General features: G+C 40.4%; 1 protein-coding gene across 2 annotated transcripts; it reads left to right on the top strand.

Annotated features, from left to right (window-relative positions):
• Window positions 1-1,839: 1,839 nt before the first annotated feature.
• On the top strand, window positions 1,840-15,813 carry IAH1 (isoamyl acetate hydrolyzing esterase 1 (putative)). Of its 2 annotated transcripts, none has more exons than XM_043990000.1 (6): window positions 1,840-1,976; window positions 5,105-5,157; window positions 6,603-6,748; window positions 9,233-9,394; window positions 12,339-12,460; window positions 14,956-15,813. In XM_043990000.1, exons 1-6 carry the CDS (start codon window positions 1,881-1,883, stop codon window positions 15,133-15,135), a joined length of 759 nt encoding a protein of 252 aa, XP_043845935.1. In that variant the 5' UTR covers window positions 1,840-1,880; the 3' UTR covers window positions 15,136-15,813. The 2 variants fall into 2 exon arrangements, with proteins under 2 accessions (XP_043845935.1, XP_043845936.1); XM_043990001.1 differs by having other exon boundaries at window positions 1,887-1,976; window positions 6,635-6,748.
• The last annotated feature ends 3,764 nt before the right edge of the window (window positions 15,814-19,577 follow it).

Genomic DNA, 19,577 nt, shown 5'->3' with positions numbered 1-19,577 from the left:
GACTGAGAAGGAACAGTTGGATATGTAGGAGAACAATGAAAGAATAGTCACATAAACCTAGAAAGAAGAGGGTTCTCCAGGAGAAGGTAATCAGTGTTCTCAAAGGCTACAAAGGTCCAGAAGGATGAGGATTAAGAAGCCATTGCAAGGGGCGGCTAGGTGGCGAAGTGGATAGAGCACTGGCCCTGGAGTCAGGAGTACCTGAGTTCAAATCCGGCCTCAGACACTTAACACTTACTAGCTGTGTGACCCTGGGCAAGTCACTTAACCCTAATTGCCTCACTAAAAAAAAAAAAAAGCCATTGCATTCAATTTGGCAACTAAGAGATTATTATCATTGGAGAGCAGTCTTAGAGGAATGATAAGGTTGGAAACCAGATTGAAGAGAGTAAAGAAAGTGAGAGAAAAGGAAGTGGAGGTATTGATTGTAGAAGATAGGGGAAGATAGACCCCCCAAAACAGTAATAAAACAACCCCTGGAGCAGCAAAACCCACAAAAAGATGGGCTGAGATTATTTTCCAGCCAAAGACAGATTAGAGGGGGCCATGCTGTGCTTTAAATAGAGTCCAACCCCAAGACACCAGACCCTAGGTACCCTGTGCCAGAAGAACTTACCCTTAAGCTTCCGAATCAGCTGCAGCACCACCATCTTCTGGAACTAAGCTTAGGGTTGGGTGAGAGGGTTGAACAGCTGGCCAGGGGGGAAAATACAGGGGTGTGTGTGGGGACCTAAGAAGGAATTCAGCTATACCACCCCAGCTGGGAACCAGGAAGAAAACTTGAGTGGAGTGGGAGAAGGCATCTGGGAAATGTGGGATAAAGAAGGGGGAGAATAGGTAACACAGTCAATGGCCTCTATTTTTTTTCAGTGAAATTATGAGGAAAGACTCTCAGCTGAGGGCCTGTGGGAGGGGAAATTGTTTAACATACAAACTTTTTTTCCATAAAAGTATTTTGTTATTTTCCAGTTCTGAACTCAGAAGAAAAAGTACATTTCCCTACTGTGATATTTTATTTTAGAGCCACTCAGTGCCCCTGTTAAAATCATTAAACCGATTTCTTACTTAACATCCGTAGATACTCAGGACAAAACAGGTTTTAAACCTTTTCTAAGTGGAAGGGAACACACACAGTAGAAAATACTGTTTATAAGGTACTTAATGCCTCTCTTTCTATCCCCCAACCTCTAGGTTATAAACTTCTTGGGGGCAGGCACCCAGTCCTGTATGCCCTCACTCCCACCTCACCCCCTCCACTAGGGCCTGGCCAAATGCCTCGCTCTTGGTAAATTCAGAGCGAATGAATGCCCACCTCCCACCTCCCACCCCGCAAAGTTATGGCTGGAATGGAATGTCCAGGTGATAAGGGATCAGATGGCGTTTGGGAGGCTGAGGTCTAGGACTCTAAGTCTGACGCTGCTAAGCCCCTTCCCCCTTCGAGGCCTGAGTTTCTTCGTTTCAAGAGATAGAGAGCATTTGAACTAGGAGAAAAAAACGAGACCCAGAAAGATCAAGGGACTTGCCCAAAGTCATAGAGACAGAGGGGAAACGTAGATTTATGTCCTCTGAGACGGAGGACTAGAAGTACGCCCAAAAAGGGTAGGGTAAAAACTGAAGCACAGGGCTGAGGCTCGAGAGGGACCCAGAAGGGGGTCAGAAGAGGAAGACCGCGGTCAGAGCTAGGATGGTCCGAGGTCCGGATTCGGATAGGGCGGGGACTGAGCTCAGGGCTCAGACTGGGCGGGGGCGGGGCTCAGGACTCTGATTGGGCGGGGACGGGGCTCAGGGCTCAGGGCTCTGATTGGCGGGGGCGGGGCTCAGAGCCCGCCTAAAGCCTGCAGCAGCTGCACGCGACGCACATCCGGGCTCCCGCGTCTTGGATGAGAAGGATGTCAGCGTCCGACTCTCTGTTGGAGGCGGTCGGAAGTGCTCAGCCCTGGCCACAGGTGCTGCTTTTCGGGGACTCCATCACCCAGGTACAGCCCGTCGGCCCGGGACTGCGTGGCCTTCCCGGGATCCCGCCTTCCTGAGGCATTTCTCTGTTGTTTTTAGATCACCTCCATTTCTCGCCGTGTCCCTCCCCCCCCACTCTCTCCCAAGGGCCACCCCCTTCTGAAAATTAAGAAAACCGACGTTAGACGTTGTATGTGTTGCTCCACACCCACGGTCCTTTTCCTGTTCAGTTGTGATTCCGTCGTGTCCGACGCCCCGTGACCCCATTTGGGGTTTTCTTGGCAAGGAGACTGGAGCGGTTTGCCGTTTTCCTCCCTGGCGCATTTTACAAACCGAGGCAAAGAGGGTTACGTGACTTGCCCAGGGTAGCACAGCTAGTAAGCCTCCGAGGCCGAGTTGTATGTAACTTGGTCTTCCTGACTCCAGACTCAGCGCTCAGTCCTCGGCGACCCCTCGCTCGCTGTCCGTGGTCGTCCTCCTTCTCATTCAGATTCCGCCTTCTTTCGTTCAGCTTGGGTCCCCTTCCATGACTCTATAATCGCATCCCTCTCTCAACTCTCCTCCTCATGCCCATTGTTTTCCTCACACGGTTCTGTTCATCCTAGACGCCCCCCCCCCTTCCCCATGGCTCCTCGTTCTCTTTGACCCCCCCCCCCCGGGCTTCCCTCAACATCCTGTTTTGCCCACGAGGTCAGATTTACATCTGGAAGGGACCTTAGAGAGAGGCCATTTCGGTGACAATCATGGTTGACCTTTGTGAAGCACAGCAGGTGTGGAAGGCTCTTCTCTTACCCTTCGTCCCCGCTGGGCATGGGGCTGGGTAGAGCCCACGGACACTATTACCCTTGTTTTACTCATGAGCAAACAGACTCAGTTTGAAGACTTGCCTATAGTCACATAAGCAGTGTCACAAGCAGGATTGGGAGCCGGGTCTTCCCCGATTGCAAATCCAGCACACTTCACACTACTCATTTTCAACCCCCCATTCTTACCCCCACCCCATTTTTGTAGATAAAGAAACTGGCTTGTAAAAATCGTGACTTGTCAAAAGATACAAAACTGGGACTCAATCCCATTTTCATTCCAAATTTTTCCCCCACTGTACCTGGCGGCCCACAGTCTCCATTGTGTACCTTTATATATTTCCCGATCTCTTGCCCCCCTCCCCGGGACCCCATAGTTACCCCTCCTTATATCCTCACCCACAAGGACCCATAGCGTCATTCCCCAGAACCAAATAATCTCCTCATATTCCCATGTTCCTCAGCTGTTTCTATCAATGTTCTCTTTTTTGCATCACCCCATTCCTACCTTAGCTCTTCTCTGTCAGTGTCTCCATTTGTCACTTGAACTTTCTGCCCTACCAGTAATTCCTGTGTTCTTGAACATCTTTGCCTAGGGTAGGATTTTATTTCTGAACTGCTTTCTTTCTGTTGGGTGGTAAAAATGAGGAGGCAGAAATTATCTCAAATTAAGGAGTTTATTTTCACGTGCACTAGCCAGAATGCATTAGGTGTAGGCTGAATATATGTATGCAGGTAACCTGCTTAAGACACTACAAAATTCCCCCTAAATCGCCTCAATTTTTATATCCTTCAAATAACTCTGGCTTCTTTCTTCTCTTTACCAAACATTATTCCCCAGTTGACATAATAATTGACACAACTTCTTTTTCTTATCTTGAAAACATTCTGTTTTCCAGAATATCTAGAGGTCTCCTGTGCAGAGAAGCCTGCAATTTATCAGCAACTCTATTGTCTCCTTTTTCTATTCTGTAACCTTGTGAGTCAGCCTGAATTATTACAGCATTCCATCAGTCATATGCAAAAATTTAACCTATTCCTTCCTTTATTATCAGGCCACTCCTTGGACTCTCAGTTTAAGTACCTGTGGAAGAAGAGTAGCTTCTTGAATTTCTTTTAAAAGCTACAAGCTTTCAGGAAGGGGGTTGGGAGAGGGATAGTATTTGGAACTCAACACTTAAATAAACACATTTTTTAAATTGTAAAAAAAAAGAATTAGTAGAAAAAAATTAAAGCTTCAAGCTCCTGACCTATATCTCTCTCCCCCTCTGCACACATACGTACAGTTTGTTTACTGTTAGCAAGTTTACTCCTAGGAGTCCTCAGTAACTTGGGTTCTCATTGGCAGGGGTCCTACCTCTTGAAGATCTTATTTTTTGATAAAATAGTAACTACATGTCCCCTTCCGCCCACAGTATGCTGATTACATTTTTAGTGTCTTCTTACATGGATAGAATTTATTTATCTGGAACATGTTTTAGTCTCCCACACATAATGCTTAACAAGACCCTTTGTAATTGTGCTTCTGAGAGTAGTGAAGAATATGGAACAGAGGGGGCAGCTAGATGTTGCAGTGGATAAAGCACCGGCCCTGGATTCAGGAGTACCTGAGTTCAAATCTGGCCTCAGACACTTGACACTTACTAGCTGTGTGACCGTGGGCAAGTCACTTAACCCCCATTGTCCCGCAAAAAAAAAAAAAAAAAGATGGAACAGAGATGATTGAAGGCCATCTGAATTATTTTTTGCAATATCATTTTCTGTATAATGTGTTCCTTTCACATTAGGAAAGGCTTTGAACCTATTTGGCTTTGGACATCCACTAATATATTAAGGAGTGCTGGGCCTGAGTCAGAAAGACCTGAATTAAAATCTAACCTTAGGGGGCAGCTAGATGTTGCAGTGGTTAAAGCACCGGCCCTGGATTCAGGAGGACCTGAGTTCAAATCTGGCCTCAGACACTTGACACTTACTAGCTGTGTGACCCTGGGCAAGTCACTTAATGCCCATTGCCCCCCCCCAAAAAAAAACTACAGATAATCTATATGGATAGAGGATACAGATTTTAAAGTTGCTTTTCAAGATAAATAACACTTCTATTTGCCTTCATAAAATGCTGACAAGCTGAAATCTTAATAATCACAGGAAAGAAAATCACTTCATAACTGAGATTAATGCTAAGATGTTACTATGGCAACCAAAAATGACTTTTAGATGAAAGGATGGGGGTTAATAGAAGAGATGGCAGTTCAAAGGCACTCATGAATTGCCAATCAAAATTCCTCTCACTAAGATTTTAAATTAAATATATAACTGATAAATGATTAACACAGTAACTTGTTTTTCAGTTTTCTTTCCATCAGGGTGGATGGGGAGCATCACTGGCTGACCAGCTAGTCAGGTGAGAGCTGTTTTTGTATTTATACCTTGGTGTTTATTACTTTAAAATATAACTGCATCTTAGTGAAAGTTGTAAATATAAAGCCATTTCATTAAGGCTATATGGTATAGTGAAAAATTATTTTAGAGTCTATAGTCTCAGGTTCAAATGCTGGCTCTGTTAATACCTGTGAAAGAGGCAACAAAGCATTACAACTCAGATTCAAGCTCCACCTCTGCCCCACTTGCAGAACAGTTGAAGATCTGCTTTGATAGAAGGAGCTTTCTAACCAGGGAGAGTTCCTTTCACCCATAAAATTGCAAATAAAAAAAAAACCCTGAAAACCTTGGGCAGGTCACTTCACTCCCTTTGAAGTTTACTTTCCTCATCTGTAAAATGTAGAAGTTGGTTCTAGTTCTACATTTATGGTACCATATCTTTGCTTATTAAAATCGCAAAGATTTGTGTAGGTAAAGAAAGGGCAGAAAACTCAACTTAGCAAAAGGTTTTTTCTTTTTTTTAAATTAAATTAAATTTTTTTTTTTGCAGGGCAATGGGGGTTAAGTGACTTGCCCAAGGTCACACAGCTAGTAAGTGTCAAGTGTCTGAGGCCAGATTTGAACTCAGGTCCTCCTGAATCCAGGGCTGGTGCTTTATCCACTGCGCCACCTACCTGCCCTCAAAAGGTTTTTTCTTATCACAGTGTAAAGGCAAAAAGCTAAGAAGTTGTGAAGAATAAGTATTAATGTATAAGACAACAAAAAATGCAGTTTTAGTTAAAAGGTGAGTTTGAGGATCTTCTACCCAAAGAAGCCAAGAAACTGGAGCTGAGGACTGATCTAATTTACTACTTTACTTGTTAGAGTGTGATTAGTCAGCTAAGTTTAAATATTAACCATTAAAAAAAATCAGAAATCTACTTTTTGTCATTTAAAATAACCCTAATAAAGATCATCAATAATTCAGAGATAGTTATAGTTGTCATCTTTAGTGGTTAATACACTAGACATTACTATGTTTGTTTGTTTATATAGCATTTTAAGGTTTACAAAGCATTTTTCTTTTAACAAACAAGTAAGGTTAAGTGACATGCCCATGATTGCAAAGCTAATAGGTATCAGAGCCAAGACTGGGATTCCTGTCTCAAAATATATAAACTGAGATCCATAAAGGCTAAATGACTTTCCCAAGATCATATCCATAGCAAATAGCAGGGCCAAGATTCAAACCCAAGTTACAGACCTATAAAAAACATCCTTTTCCCACTAAGTCACTATTATGTATCTCATTGTAGCACAGCTTGTTAAAAAAAATTTTTTTTGTCCACCAGTATATTCTAGTGGGAATCTAAATGCCATTGATTCATCTTATTCCTCTGCTCATACTGAGCCATATTGATCTTTGTTAAATGGATAAGTATTTTTTTTCTTACTCAAGATTTTTCTTTTTAATTAACTTTATTTCAGAAAATGTGATGTTATAAATCGTGGGTTTTCAGGTTATAATACCAGATGGGCTAAAATCATTCTTCCAAGATTAATCAGGAAAAGTAATGCTGAAAACCTTGTTGCAGTTACAATTTTCTTTGGTGCCAATGACAGTGCTTTAAAAGGTAACGACTTTTTCTCTATTCTTTCCACTTTTTCCCAGGTTCTTTTCATGTTTTTGTTTTTGTTTTTGTGAGGCAATTGGGGTTAAGTGACTTGCCCAAGATCACACAGCTAGTAAGTGTCAAGTGTCTGAGGCTGGATTTGAACTCAGATACTCCTGAATACAGGGCCAGTGCTTTATCCACTGTGTAACTTAGCTGCCCCTCAGGTTCTTTTCTGTCAATTTTTATCTCTGTGAAGGTATCTGTAACCAATATTTTTTGGGGGAGGGGACAGGGATAGGGAGGAGAGGGAAGTGGTTGTAAATAAGTTTTTATATAAGTTATCCTGAGTTGGCTGAGTTTTTCCCTGTACGTTTCTATCTACCCTGTTGAAAGGTAAATGAATATTAGAAGATCATCCAGGCATAGGCCTAGCTCACAAGCCTGAGCTTGCCCCCTCTATGAACTCCCAGATGTTTTCTGTGTACTCTAGCTTTAGCTTAATGTGGGAAATTGCCTGTTTTGACCAAGAGTGGCAATGTGAAGGAGGATACCCTGCCCTGCTGGGATCTTGGCCAGGTCCCTTCTAGGCATATCTCACTGATTAACTGCCTAAGGTTCCCAGGAACTAGCCATTCCTAGGGACTATAAACAATTCCAGGAGTAGTCCTGGAGGGTTGGCTCCTCCTCAGGAGTATGTCCTGAGAAACTAATGTTTATTCCAACTTCTCTGGCAGTGATCCTGCATGAATTCACTTGTCAGTCATAAAATTAGCCATCATACAAGCCGCTATTGGTGGCTTCAAGACACTTTTGTTTAAAGTCCTATATAAGTCAGAGTAAACCCCCAGCCTCTTTGGAATCTCACCCATGGAGAGGACGCTCTGCCTGGGATATTCCCAGTTGGGACTCTGGGAGGCTGTACCGGGACACCCAGCCAATGGACCCAGGAGTTGGTGCTTCCCTGATTTGGTGATGTATTTCCCCTCTAAATATTTACATAGTGGTTGCTTTTGCTTTAATAGTTAGGCTGCTTACTTTATTGCTGCTGCAAAATGAATATCTTTTTTCATGTACTATAATATTAATTAAATCTAATTTTCTTCACCTGGTGTTGGAGTGTCATTTTGTAGGAGTGAATCTGAACATTACTCTTAACAATACACCTGTTTGTTGGTGGAACTGACATTTCACTGCCTCAAGTCCCTCCCCTCTCCAGTTCATCCTCTACTCAGCTGCCTAAGTAATATTCTTAAAGGCCTAAGCCTGATTATGCCATACTACTGCTCATAAAACTCATGTGTCCTACTTTTAAAAGTCTTTTATAAGCTGGCTCCATTCTTATTATATAGTACTTTCTCTCATTCATTCTGCAATCCAGCCACACTGGTCTTCTCACTGTTTTTCAAAAATGACACATCTCGGGGGCAGCTAGGTGGTGCAGTGGATAGAGCACTGGCCCTGAATTCAGGAGGACCTGAGTTCAAATCCAGCCTCAGACACTTGACATTTACTAGTTGTGTGACCCTTGGCAAGTCACTTAACCCCAATTACCTTACACACACACACACACACACACACACACACACACACACACACACACACACAAAGACACATCTCTCTACTCCATCCATATTTATGCACAAGTGGTCTTCCAGACCTGGAATGTACTTGCTCTACCTCTTAGAATTCTTAGTTTGCTTTGGAGCTGAATTCAAATCCAATCTCTTAAAGAAGGCCTGTCCCAGTCTCTCCTACTGTTATTACCCACCTTCCTCCCTTACCTTGTATATATTTTGTATATATCCTCTCATATTTATACTCATTGTATAAAATGTAAACTGTAAAACATGTATTTGAGCATAAAAATCTCAACAGAAAATGTAGAAAAACAAAACACTTAACACATTTACTAACAATGTAATAAAATTATATTCTAGCTTTCAAAGGATGGTTTTTCCATATCTTCAACTGGCACAGGACCAACTCTAAGCATCTTGCTCTTCTAAGCAGGGACTCCCTAGATAGAGTTGACTGTGTATGGTATAGGTCTTTAGGATAGGTCAGCTGGCACCTTGGATACAAGGAGTTCTAGCTGACTTGCTGAAAGTACTATTTATATTGAAAGCGTTCATGGTAAATTCCAGAAAAATTAGAGCTCATTTTATCTGACATTCATATCTGAAATGATTTACTCTTTTCTTTTTACCCCCTTTTTTCTTAAATTATAAAATAAACTACACAAAGACTGAAACAACTTCTGTTCACAAAGAGTTTTTATCCTAATGGGGGAGAGAAGAACATATGTAAATATATAGTATAAATATAAAAAATGAATAATCACAAATATTTACAAAGTCCTTTGGGAGGAAAGAAACCAGCAATTGAAGGATCACATAATTTTTGTGTGCATTTTGGAAGAGTGATTGAGGAAATTGGTTATTTGCAAGAAGATGTGAATAGTTTGGCTTTGGTCAATAATATTTTAACATTTCTCTTGAATAGATGAGAACCCTAAGCAACACATTCCACTTGATGAATATGTTGAGAATTTAAAGAGCATGATACAGTATCTAAAGTCTGTAGATGTTCCTGAAAGTAAAGTTATTCTTATAACACCACCTCCTCTTTGTGAATCAGCTTGGGAAAAGGAGTGTATTGCTCAAGGTAAAAAATACATCTATATTTGTTTTGTATTTTTGGCAAGCCTTAAAAGTTACACCATGACTCTGCTGAATGTCTGAATAAAATAGGTAAAACTGGTATGTAATTGCAAAGAGAGACATAAACATAAGCATCACTTACTATGATTTTTACTTAGTCACCTTGAAATTTAACTGAACTACTTCTCTTTGTAGCAAGACAAACAGTCATGCCCTTTAACATCAGTCTGGGTGTATTTATTGACTCCAGCTGCATTTGGATTGAGGTGCTGGCTGCCTATTTTAATCCAGTTTTGCCTAGAGAATAGGATCCCTCTTCTCCACTATAGCCTTTGATACCTCACTTTGGTCATGGAACCAACACATTTTTCCTAAACAAAAACTTCACAAAACCTCCCCCTTACTTTCCACTGGGCATAGGGCCATGGACCACATCTTTTGAAGCTCTCTTGTAGTAAAGGACAGTGTATTTGAAATCAGGTTTGCATGCTAGCTCTGCAGTTTACTACCTAAGTGACAATGAATATAAGGTCCCTTCTAGCTCTAAATTCTGACACCCTTTCCCCTTCCCTACAGTTCTATATAAATGAGGAAACGGGCTCAGCAAGAATAAATGAGGGGCAGCTAGATGGCGCAGTGGATACAGCACCGGCCCTGGAGTCAGGAGTACCTGAGTTAAAATCTGGCCTCAGACACTTAACACTTACTAGCTGTGTGACCCTGGGCAAGTCACTTAACCCCAATTGCCTCACTTAAAAAAATAAATAAATTGCCCAAAGATATCATAGCTAGTAAGAGCTTGAATCCATGGCTTCTTACTCCAAGAATAGAATGCATTTTTTCTTTGAAATTCTTTCTTTCTTTTTTTTTGTGAGGCAATTGGGGTTAAGTGACTTGCCCAGGTTCACACAGCTAGTAAGTGTCAAGTGTCTGAGGCTGGATTTGAACTCAGGTCCTCCTGAATACAGGGCCAGTGCTCTATCCAAGAATGCATTTTTTAAATTCCCCTAAACCAATGTGCTTTTCAAAGGTGGGGACTAGTTTTATTTGCCACTGTAAAATAAAACATGGTGAGCAGATACCATTTCAGCTTCTTACCATTACTTGCTCATATCTAACAATCTGGGGGTCCAAAAAGGTGTGTTCAGCAAAACATACAATGTATTTTCAATTATCTATGAGAGCATAGATTGTAATATGGGGTAAAACAATTTTCCAGCCAAAAGACACCTTAGGAGAACTGCAGGAAAGGTCTGTCTCACTTGGGTAAAAGGGAAGCCCAGACCAGCGCAGGTGGTATCTGGGCAAGCCACAGGAAGTTCCTAGCCTCAGCACACATCAGTAACCAAGGCCAAGTGGTTCTGGCACAGCGGCTCAGCTGTGAAGCCTCTAGTCCCAGTGCAGCAGGGGAACTGCCAAGCTAGTGATCAGGCCCCAAGCCCCTGGCCCCTGGTACAGGAAGTTTGGGACAGTGCCCGTTATACCTTAGGAACAGAGATCAACTTTAAAATTCACAAAATGAGGGACAGCTAGGTGGCGCAGTGGATAAAGCACCAGCCTTGAATTCAGGAGGACCTGAGTTCAAATCCGGCCTCAGACACTTGACACTTACTAGCTGTGTGACCCTGGGCAAGTCAATTAACCCCCATTGCCCTGCAAAAAAAAAAAAAAAATTCACAAAATGGGCTGGGAAATGAACAAAAACAACAACAACAAAAACTACCCTAAAAAAGGGGCCCTGACCATAGAAAGCTATGGTGACAGGGAGTATAAAAAGTATTTCAAGAATTCAGGTTTCAGTACCTCTCTATCCAGGAACATACTGCACATGCTAAAAACAGCAACAACTAGATGAAAAATGGGAGGCAAAAAAATGGCCAAAACCCCGGCATCTAGAATCAGGTCTTTTCGCTAAAATAAACAAATCTATAGGTTTCTGTTGACTCGTTAACATGGAATACAGACTTGGAAAACAATGTGTTCAGATCCTGTAGAGCTCAGGACTAAAACTTAAAACTCTCCTGTTCCCCTTGTAGTCCTATATATAAAGCAGAGCTCTCTCACAGGGGCCTCCTCTCCCTAGCCACTACCTGCCCCATGTATCCCTCAATGCTAGTTCTCACCTTGCCTTTCAGCACAGCAGTCAACTAATTTGACAGGCTTTTCCAGTTGACTATAATACCTTCTGCCAATGAATATGCTGATCATTCTGTTGTACTGGATTAACTTGTATAAAAGGAAAATGCATGAAGTATTTCAGATGAGGTTGATATAAAATATTTGACACTAACTGAAAAATTCTATACACTACTTCAGTAAATTAAGGATTTGTAATTTCATCATTGTGGGTACCTTTTCCACACACACCCCTCCTTGCCCCGAAGATGAAGCACCTCTATAATTTCTAAGATAGTCTTCAAAAATTGCCCCTGAAAAATTCATCACACTGTAGCCAGGATGCTGGGTTTTGAACTTTATTTATGTTGTCCCTCAGGTAATAGGTACAACCTGTCACTGAGCCCATTCTGAAAGCTTTTCTAGTTTGTTAGGTGCCAGAGCACATGGCCAACTGACAAAGCCTTTGTCAAGGTAAGAACTGGCATTGAGGGCTACATGGCTGCAATAAGTGGGGGCAGGTAGTGGCCAGGGATATCTCTGTACTACTCGGGAGATATACCGCAATATGATTCTTCAGAAAATTATGTTCCAAGATTATTCACAAAGTAGAATCAATGTTCAAGTAATTGAGAGTTAACTCTTATGACTATGTGACCAAAAGTCAATCAATAGGTATGCTCTGAAATCTCTCATTTGAGTCTCTGCAGAAAAACAGCACCAAAGAAGTCATATGCTAGTAAAAATTACTATCTTGGACAAAAGTTATTCTTGGATACAGTTGTCACTTAATGGGTAGTTTGAATACTGATACCAGCATTTTCCTACCTCAGGTTACAAATTAAATCGAATGAATCTGGTTGTTGATGAATATGCCAAAGCCTGTTTGCAAGTGGGCCAAAACTGTGGAACAGATGTCCTTGACTTGTGGACACTAATGCAAAAGGATAACAAGGTAGGATAACTTATTTAAACTAATATGGATTGATGTAAATTTGTCATGTTCTCCATAATCTATTAAACATTTGTGATACAGAAAAGGAATACAGCAGATTTTCACTAGAAGATCTGACATCTTCTCTAGGAATATAATCCTATAGAAAAGACAAGACCTAGTTTCTTGAGGCAGCATACTTTAGTGGAAAGAGCCTTGAGTTTGGAGTCAAGAGCTAGGTTTGAATTTTTGACTCTTTGTTACTGAATGCCCCTTGCTCCTAGTTTACTTTCTTCCCTCCATAGCTTCTCTGACAGTGTGTATATATATATATATATATATATATACCTTTCTATATAAGTACTATGAAGTATGTATCTTCATCAAGTAACTGCTACTGGGGGCAGCTAGGTGACCAGTGGATAAAGCACCGGCCCTGGATTCAGGAGGACCTGAGTTCAAACCTAGCCTTAGACACTTGACACTTACTAGCTGTGTGACCCTAGGCAAGTCACTTGACCCTCATTGCCCAGGAAAAAAAAAAGTAACTGCTACTGACTGATCCATATCCACCTGGAAGTACACTGGTCACTGATCTCTGGGTATGAGGCAGAAGACTGATTTTTCACTTAACAAGTGCCCTCAAATGCCTATGTCCCAACAGGCTGAGGCAGCAAAGAAGAATTTATAAATATATGTGTACACACACATACACAGTAAATGTATTATTATTATTTTTAGTGAGGAAATTGGGGTTAAGTGACTTGCCCAGGGTCACACAGCTAGTAAGTGTTAAGTGTCTGAGGCCGGATTTGAACTCGGGTACTCCTGACTCCAGGGCCAGTTTTCTATCCACTGCGCCACCTAGCTGCCCTGGTAAATGTATTTTAAAATCTCTGCTGGGAGCCTCCCTCTGTTTGGCTGTTTATGCTGCAGCCGATTCTGGGCACAGGCTTCCTACCCATACTATGCTGTGAGATATTATTATCTTATGCTTTACTATATACTGTTATACTATATAGTATCTATATTATATACAATATGTCCTATTTAATACAGCATAGTAGAGCACAGCACATTAGGGAGGCAGAGCTTACAGGGACAGTCAAATGATAGTTCCACTGTACTCTGTTTTAGGTGGATCACATCTGCAGTAATGTCTTGAGTTTAGGGTGCCACATTTTAGGAAGGACATGGAACAGAATTTTCAGAAGAATGCAACCAGAATTGTAAAAGGGCATCAGTGAATGCAATGCAAGAACTGTTTGAAGGAAGTTACCATGTTTAGCTTGGAAGACATTGGGAGGAAATGAAGGGGGTAATAGCTGTTTTCAAGTTCAAGTACTTTAAGAGATTTGAAAGGTAGAACTTTGGAAGTCATACCTTTGAATATTTATCTTGGATACTGAAAATTGGCAGTGAAGCGAGTCCAGAATTTTTTTTTTTTTTTGTAGGGCAATGAGGGTTAAGTGACTTGCCCAGGATCACACAGCTAGGAAGTGTTAAGTGTCTGAGTACGGATTTGAACTCAGGTCCTCCTGAATCCAGGGCCGGTGCTTTATCCACTGGGCCACCTAGCTGCTTGGGTCCAGAATTTAATGAGAAGAGGAAGGTGGGCTGGACTGCCTTTGGAAACTCAATTTCCTTGAAATGAAGGCCCATCTTTTTAAACACTGGTATTATTCCAGTGATGTTATATGGCTGGAATTGATAAAATACTACAGTTTATAAAGAAATGAAGTTTGGGGGTCAACCATGTGGTGCAGTGGATGAAGCACTGGCCTCAGGAGGACCCAAATTCACATCCGGCCTCGGACACTTGACACTTGCTAGCTGTGTGACCCTGGGCAAGTCACTTGGCCCCAATTGCTTCACCAAAATTAAAAAAAAAAGAATTAAAAAAAAAAAAGAAATGAAGTTGAAGACCACCCAAAAGACAGTGTAACATAACCTATTGCAAACTAAGGTTTATAGATTTCAAAATATACCATCCAAGAAATGTATGAGTAAAAAAGACAGACCAGACATTCAGCAAGAGAGGTCGAAAACCGACATAACTGTGATTCAGTGGTATCCAGGCAATAGAGAGAAAAAGACACGTTGGGCAGAACCCCTGTAGCAAACTTATTGGAAGATACAGTACACACACCAATAAGGTCACAGGTCCAAAGGAGTATGTTTGAGTGGCATTTGGGAAAAGATGGGAAAACAACAAAGAGGCTTACATATAAAACTACCCTATAGAACTATATGAGCAATTAATAAATGCTTTAATTCTTTTCTATATCATAAAGGCCAGGATAGGACCTGGTCTTGAAGCTAACCCTTTCTGCTAGAACAACAACAACAAAAATCTGACTCTCAGAATTAAATCTTTGTAGATCAGAAATCACATGCTAACCCTACTGCAAAAGTACTGTAAACAGAAGCTTATGAAACGTTAGCAATAGCAAAATGTTATAATTCATTTTCAGACAACTGTAAACCTTTTGTTTTCCCTCTTTTCTTCATTACAGGACTTTTCGTCATATTTATCAGATGGGCTGCATTTATCACCAAAGGGAAATGAATTTCTATCATCACATCTTTGGCCTTTGTTAGAGAAGAAAGTAGCCTCACTGCCTTTCATATTTCCTTACTGGAAGGATTTAAGTGAAATAAAACCTGAACTTCTTCTAGGGGATGGTGACCATTAATTAATTGCATGAAATGTGAGTTGGCACTTTATTTACAAAGCATTAAAGTACCTATTACATTGTGATGATTAAAGTAGTAGAGACAGTTTCTGATTTTATTAATAGGACAGCAGATTATTAATAAAAGAATGGTTATTGGCTGTCTCTCCTAGACCAAAGACCCCTAATGATGGTGTGGTTACAGTTTATATATCTAATTGGTTATCATGTTTTGGAGTCTGGGGATCACTCAAATCTTGGTAACAATGATATCAGAGAAAGAATGTAGACCCTCCAACCCAAGATTCCCCCTAGGTGTGATTTTGGTAAAATCAGACGGTTTCTACTATTTTAATCATCACAATGTCATTGGCACTTTAATGCTTTGTAAATAAAGTGCCAACTCACATTTCATTCAGTTAATTAATTTCTTATCAGTCAAGTCCTTCAGCCGTAAAGGACTAAGAAAGAAAAGGAGAACAGTACTATCAATTATTAATTTTTCAAAATCTCCTATTTGATTCTATTAAGATAAAATCTCCTTGATGAATCAATAACTGATATTACAAAATACTTTATTGAGGGTTCTTAACTATGGTCAACAATGGGAAAAAGGGGAGAAATGGAGGGTTGTATAGATAACTAAGGGGTTCTGTAAGTAGACCTTACACAAATAAATAAAAAGAAATTTTAAAAATATCTATTTAAGTCTCAGAATTCTGAATTTTGGGACACCATGTGATGGAGCTCTCTATTCCAGGTGTGATCTCAGAGCAGTTTCTAGCTATCTGCTTAGACTCAGGTCAGTTGTAGAGATCCTCTCAGTTAAAAATCTACAAAATTACTTTGCCAGGTCAGATAATGAAAGCCAACTCTCTATTCTTATGTGGTAAAAATTATTTGTGGTAAAGATTAATATTCCTATTTTTAGCTAACTCATTTGGGAGGGGCCACACCTGTCCCACCCCGAGGTTACATATGCTACTGAGCTCGGAAAGGCAGCTTTTGAAAAACTGCCCCTTTGGGGGGAGGAGAGATTGAACACTCCCTGAAGGGAGGTAGGCTGCTTCCGGAACACCAGGCGTCTTCCAGAACTTGAGTGTTCATGCACTGTCTCGGTGTGGCAACTGCTGACCAGGTGGCGTGTGCTGGTTCTCGGTCTGGTGGGCTGTTCAGGTGTTTGGTGAGTTAATGACGGAAAACCCTAAATTCCTTTGAATTAGCTTAATAGAAAACAGTCTGAGGATTGCACAGGCTAAGTTTAGAGTTAAGAGCATTTATCTGTATTTCTATTTTCCCATTTCCATATCTTTGATTTTTATTAGTTTCACCTTTGTTGTTTAATTAATTCCCAAGTGATAAAATCTGATCCTTTTGTGAACTAAAGCTTAGAGGCTCCTTTCTTATTGGCCTGGGAGAAGTATCTAAAAAGGTCAGTTCAGAGGAGAGGGTTAAACCTAAACGGCCCCTCATATTTCTGGGACCCCAATATTAAGGCGAGTCACCCAAATAACCCTCCGTATATCAAATTTTGGCCCTCACAATTAGAAAATGAAATTTGGAAACTTTTGGACCAGAGGCTCCTACAGATTTTGTCCAATTATGTTGAGATCTATCTATCTATTTATCAATACATATAGATAGATGTGTGTGTGTGTGTGTGTGTGTGTGTGTGTGTGTGTATATATATATATATATGAAACTCAGATACAAACAAAATTAGAATCCAATTTTTTGGGGGGGGCAATGAGGGTTAAGTGACCTGCCCAAAGTCACATGGCTAGTTAAGTGTCAAGTGTCTGAGGCCAGATTTGAACTCGGGTCCTCCTGAACCAAGGGCTGGTGCTTTATCCAATGAACCACCTAGCTGCCCCATAGAATCCAATTTTTTGACCTGATATTCAATCTCACATTGGTAATAGTAAGAAATTCATTACAGAAAAATCACATCATTTGTACTTGTTTATGCTAAATATAGATGCTTTTTGTTCCCTAAATTCAATTTACACAAATGATTTTGCTTTAAAATGCTTAATGAGACAACAAAAAGACTAACAATCTAACAATGCCAGAGTGTATACAGAGAATAAACTGTTTCATATAATATGTTCAGTTATTAACCATATTCAAATGGACATAAATATAGACTACTGTGCTCAGAATCCCTTTAAACGATGGGAACTTTAAGGTGGCTCTTAGTTTTCATGCATTTCTACATATTCTAGGTTAAATCATAAACAGGTAAAATCAGATTTACCATTACAGTGGCATAAGATAGCTCATAAATTATAAACAGTACTATAAATAAATTCACTAGCATAACTGAATTTACTAAAATCCTATTCCATGACACTGGGAGGTGATGTCATGACCTGCAGTGAATTGGATTTAAATTACCAGCCTCACTCTCTCCTCCAGCACCATCTGGGTCCACTGGCAAGATAGTCATCAGGACTAGAGATGGCTAAGGTCTTTCCCAGGCCTCAGTAATAAATAAATGGAAGAAATGAAGAACTAACTGAAATCCTATTTCTTAAAAGCAAAAGAGGTTTCTGACTTTAACCTCACTACTTAACAGATTCGCATCTTTGCTTCACAACTTTTATCTATTATTATCCCTTTACAGGACAGTAAACAGAGGTAAATAGAACTCTCTTGGAGCCACACAGATAGTACATTTGGGGGGGTGGGAAGGCACATGGGGCAATGAGGTTAAATGACTTGTCCAGGGTCACACAGCTAGTATGTGTCAAGTGTCTGAGGTCAGATTTGAACTCAGGTCCTCCTGAATCCACCTGACCCCCCATAGTACATTTCTTAATGCCAAATAAATAATTGTTTATGTGAGGTTCTAATTTACCATAATAATCCTGACACAAAAGGACAGAGGACATACAAAAGATTATCTGACCCGGTTACTAGCAAAGTAATTTTGTAGATTTTTAACTGAGTAAGGATTTCTACCACTGACCTGAGTTTAAGAAGATAGCTAGAAACTGCTCTTGGAATGGAGAGTACTATCACATGGTGTCCCAAGAATCAGACAGCCTTAAAGGAAATAACATGGTCTGAGTGTGTGTTCAAGTAAAATCAAATCTGTATTTTATAATCACTAACAGTAACAATTCTTTAAAAAAGAACTTTAAGGGGCAGTTAGGTGGCACAGTGGATAAAGCACTGGTCCTGGATTCAGGAGGACCTGAGTTCAAATCAGGCCTCAGACACTTGACACTTACTAGCTGTGTGACCTTGGGCAAGTCACTTAACCCTCATTGCCCTGCCCCCCCCCCCAAAAAGAACTTTATAAGAAAAAGAATATTAGCCATAAACTTTAACTTTGTTAAAGTCATGTGGTGACAATTTCCTAGCTATGTATAAATTTGTTTCCTCCTGTCTCTACCTTTGAGACTCAGCAGATAACAAGCTGAGATTCTCGAAGCTTTTTTCCTTGGCCCAGGCAATGCTACCTAAGGAATCTGGCTTGATGCTGACAGAGCTTGCCCAGGAAGAAACCTTTGAGAGGTAATTCTCAATCTGAATAGCCCAAGGAGAGATTTCAGATTTCATATAATAATCACAACAACCAATATTTTTACCATATCCAGTATTTATGTAGTGTTAGATTTAATAAGGTCTTCCTAGAGATTCATCCTAAAAGGTGGGTTGACACATTTAATCACAAAACCTAACCTTGCTAGTTGGAAACTGAAGTCAAGTTCTTAGGACAATATGGTCTTTTGGGAAATTTTCTTTCCTCACTTTTCCTCACACATTTCTGCCCCCAAATGCCAAGAATAGCTCCTGGGCAGACCCACACCTTTATACCTTCACCTATATACACTTTTGCCTCTCAAAAAAACTTTTTTCTTTGCAATTTCTAGCTCTGTACTTTACACCCTACACAATAGTAGCAAGTAGTCACTGTCAGCAGGTCTAGAAAGATTTTTGGATTATGTTTCACAGATGAGGATATTTTAAAAGGTTCATTGCTATGCCCACTTCACAGAAAACCATTATTCCTTTTATATTTCTAAATTTAAAAAAAATTAAGACATTTACGTCAATCTCTTAGCAATTTAATACATGACTGAAAACAATCAGAAAATTCACATCCTAACAATATCTCTAATACAATGAACTATTAAAACTAATATTAGGTACTTTTATACATTATAAAATAACAGCTGGGGTAACTTGGCTTAAAAACACAAAGTAAAAAATGTTAAATTTCACTTAAAATGAGACTAGAATTAATGCCAATTCTCTCTCCCAAATATCATGCAGAACCGTAATTTGCAATTTTATTTAGTGTGTGTATGTATACACACACACACACACACACACACACACACACACACACACACACCTCCCACCAGAGCTATTTATTCCCAGCATTTCATATGATGGGATTTCCTGGTTTTTAGCTCTTCTACTACAAGAGTTTAGAAATGGCAGTATATAAC

The sequence above is a fragment of the Dromiciops gliroides genome, chromosome 2, assembly GCF_019393635.1.
Source record: "Dromiciops gliroides isolate mDroGli1 chromosome 2, mDroGli1.pri, whole genome shotgun sequence".
NCBI classification, from domain to species: Eukaryota; Metazoa; Chordata; class Mammalia; order Microbiotheria; family Microbiotheriidae; genus Dromiciops; species Dromiciops gliroides.
The sequence above is the reverse complement of the archived record's forward strand: the minus strand, read 5'-3'. Positions and strand labels throughout refer to the sequence as shown.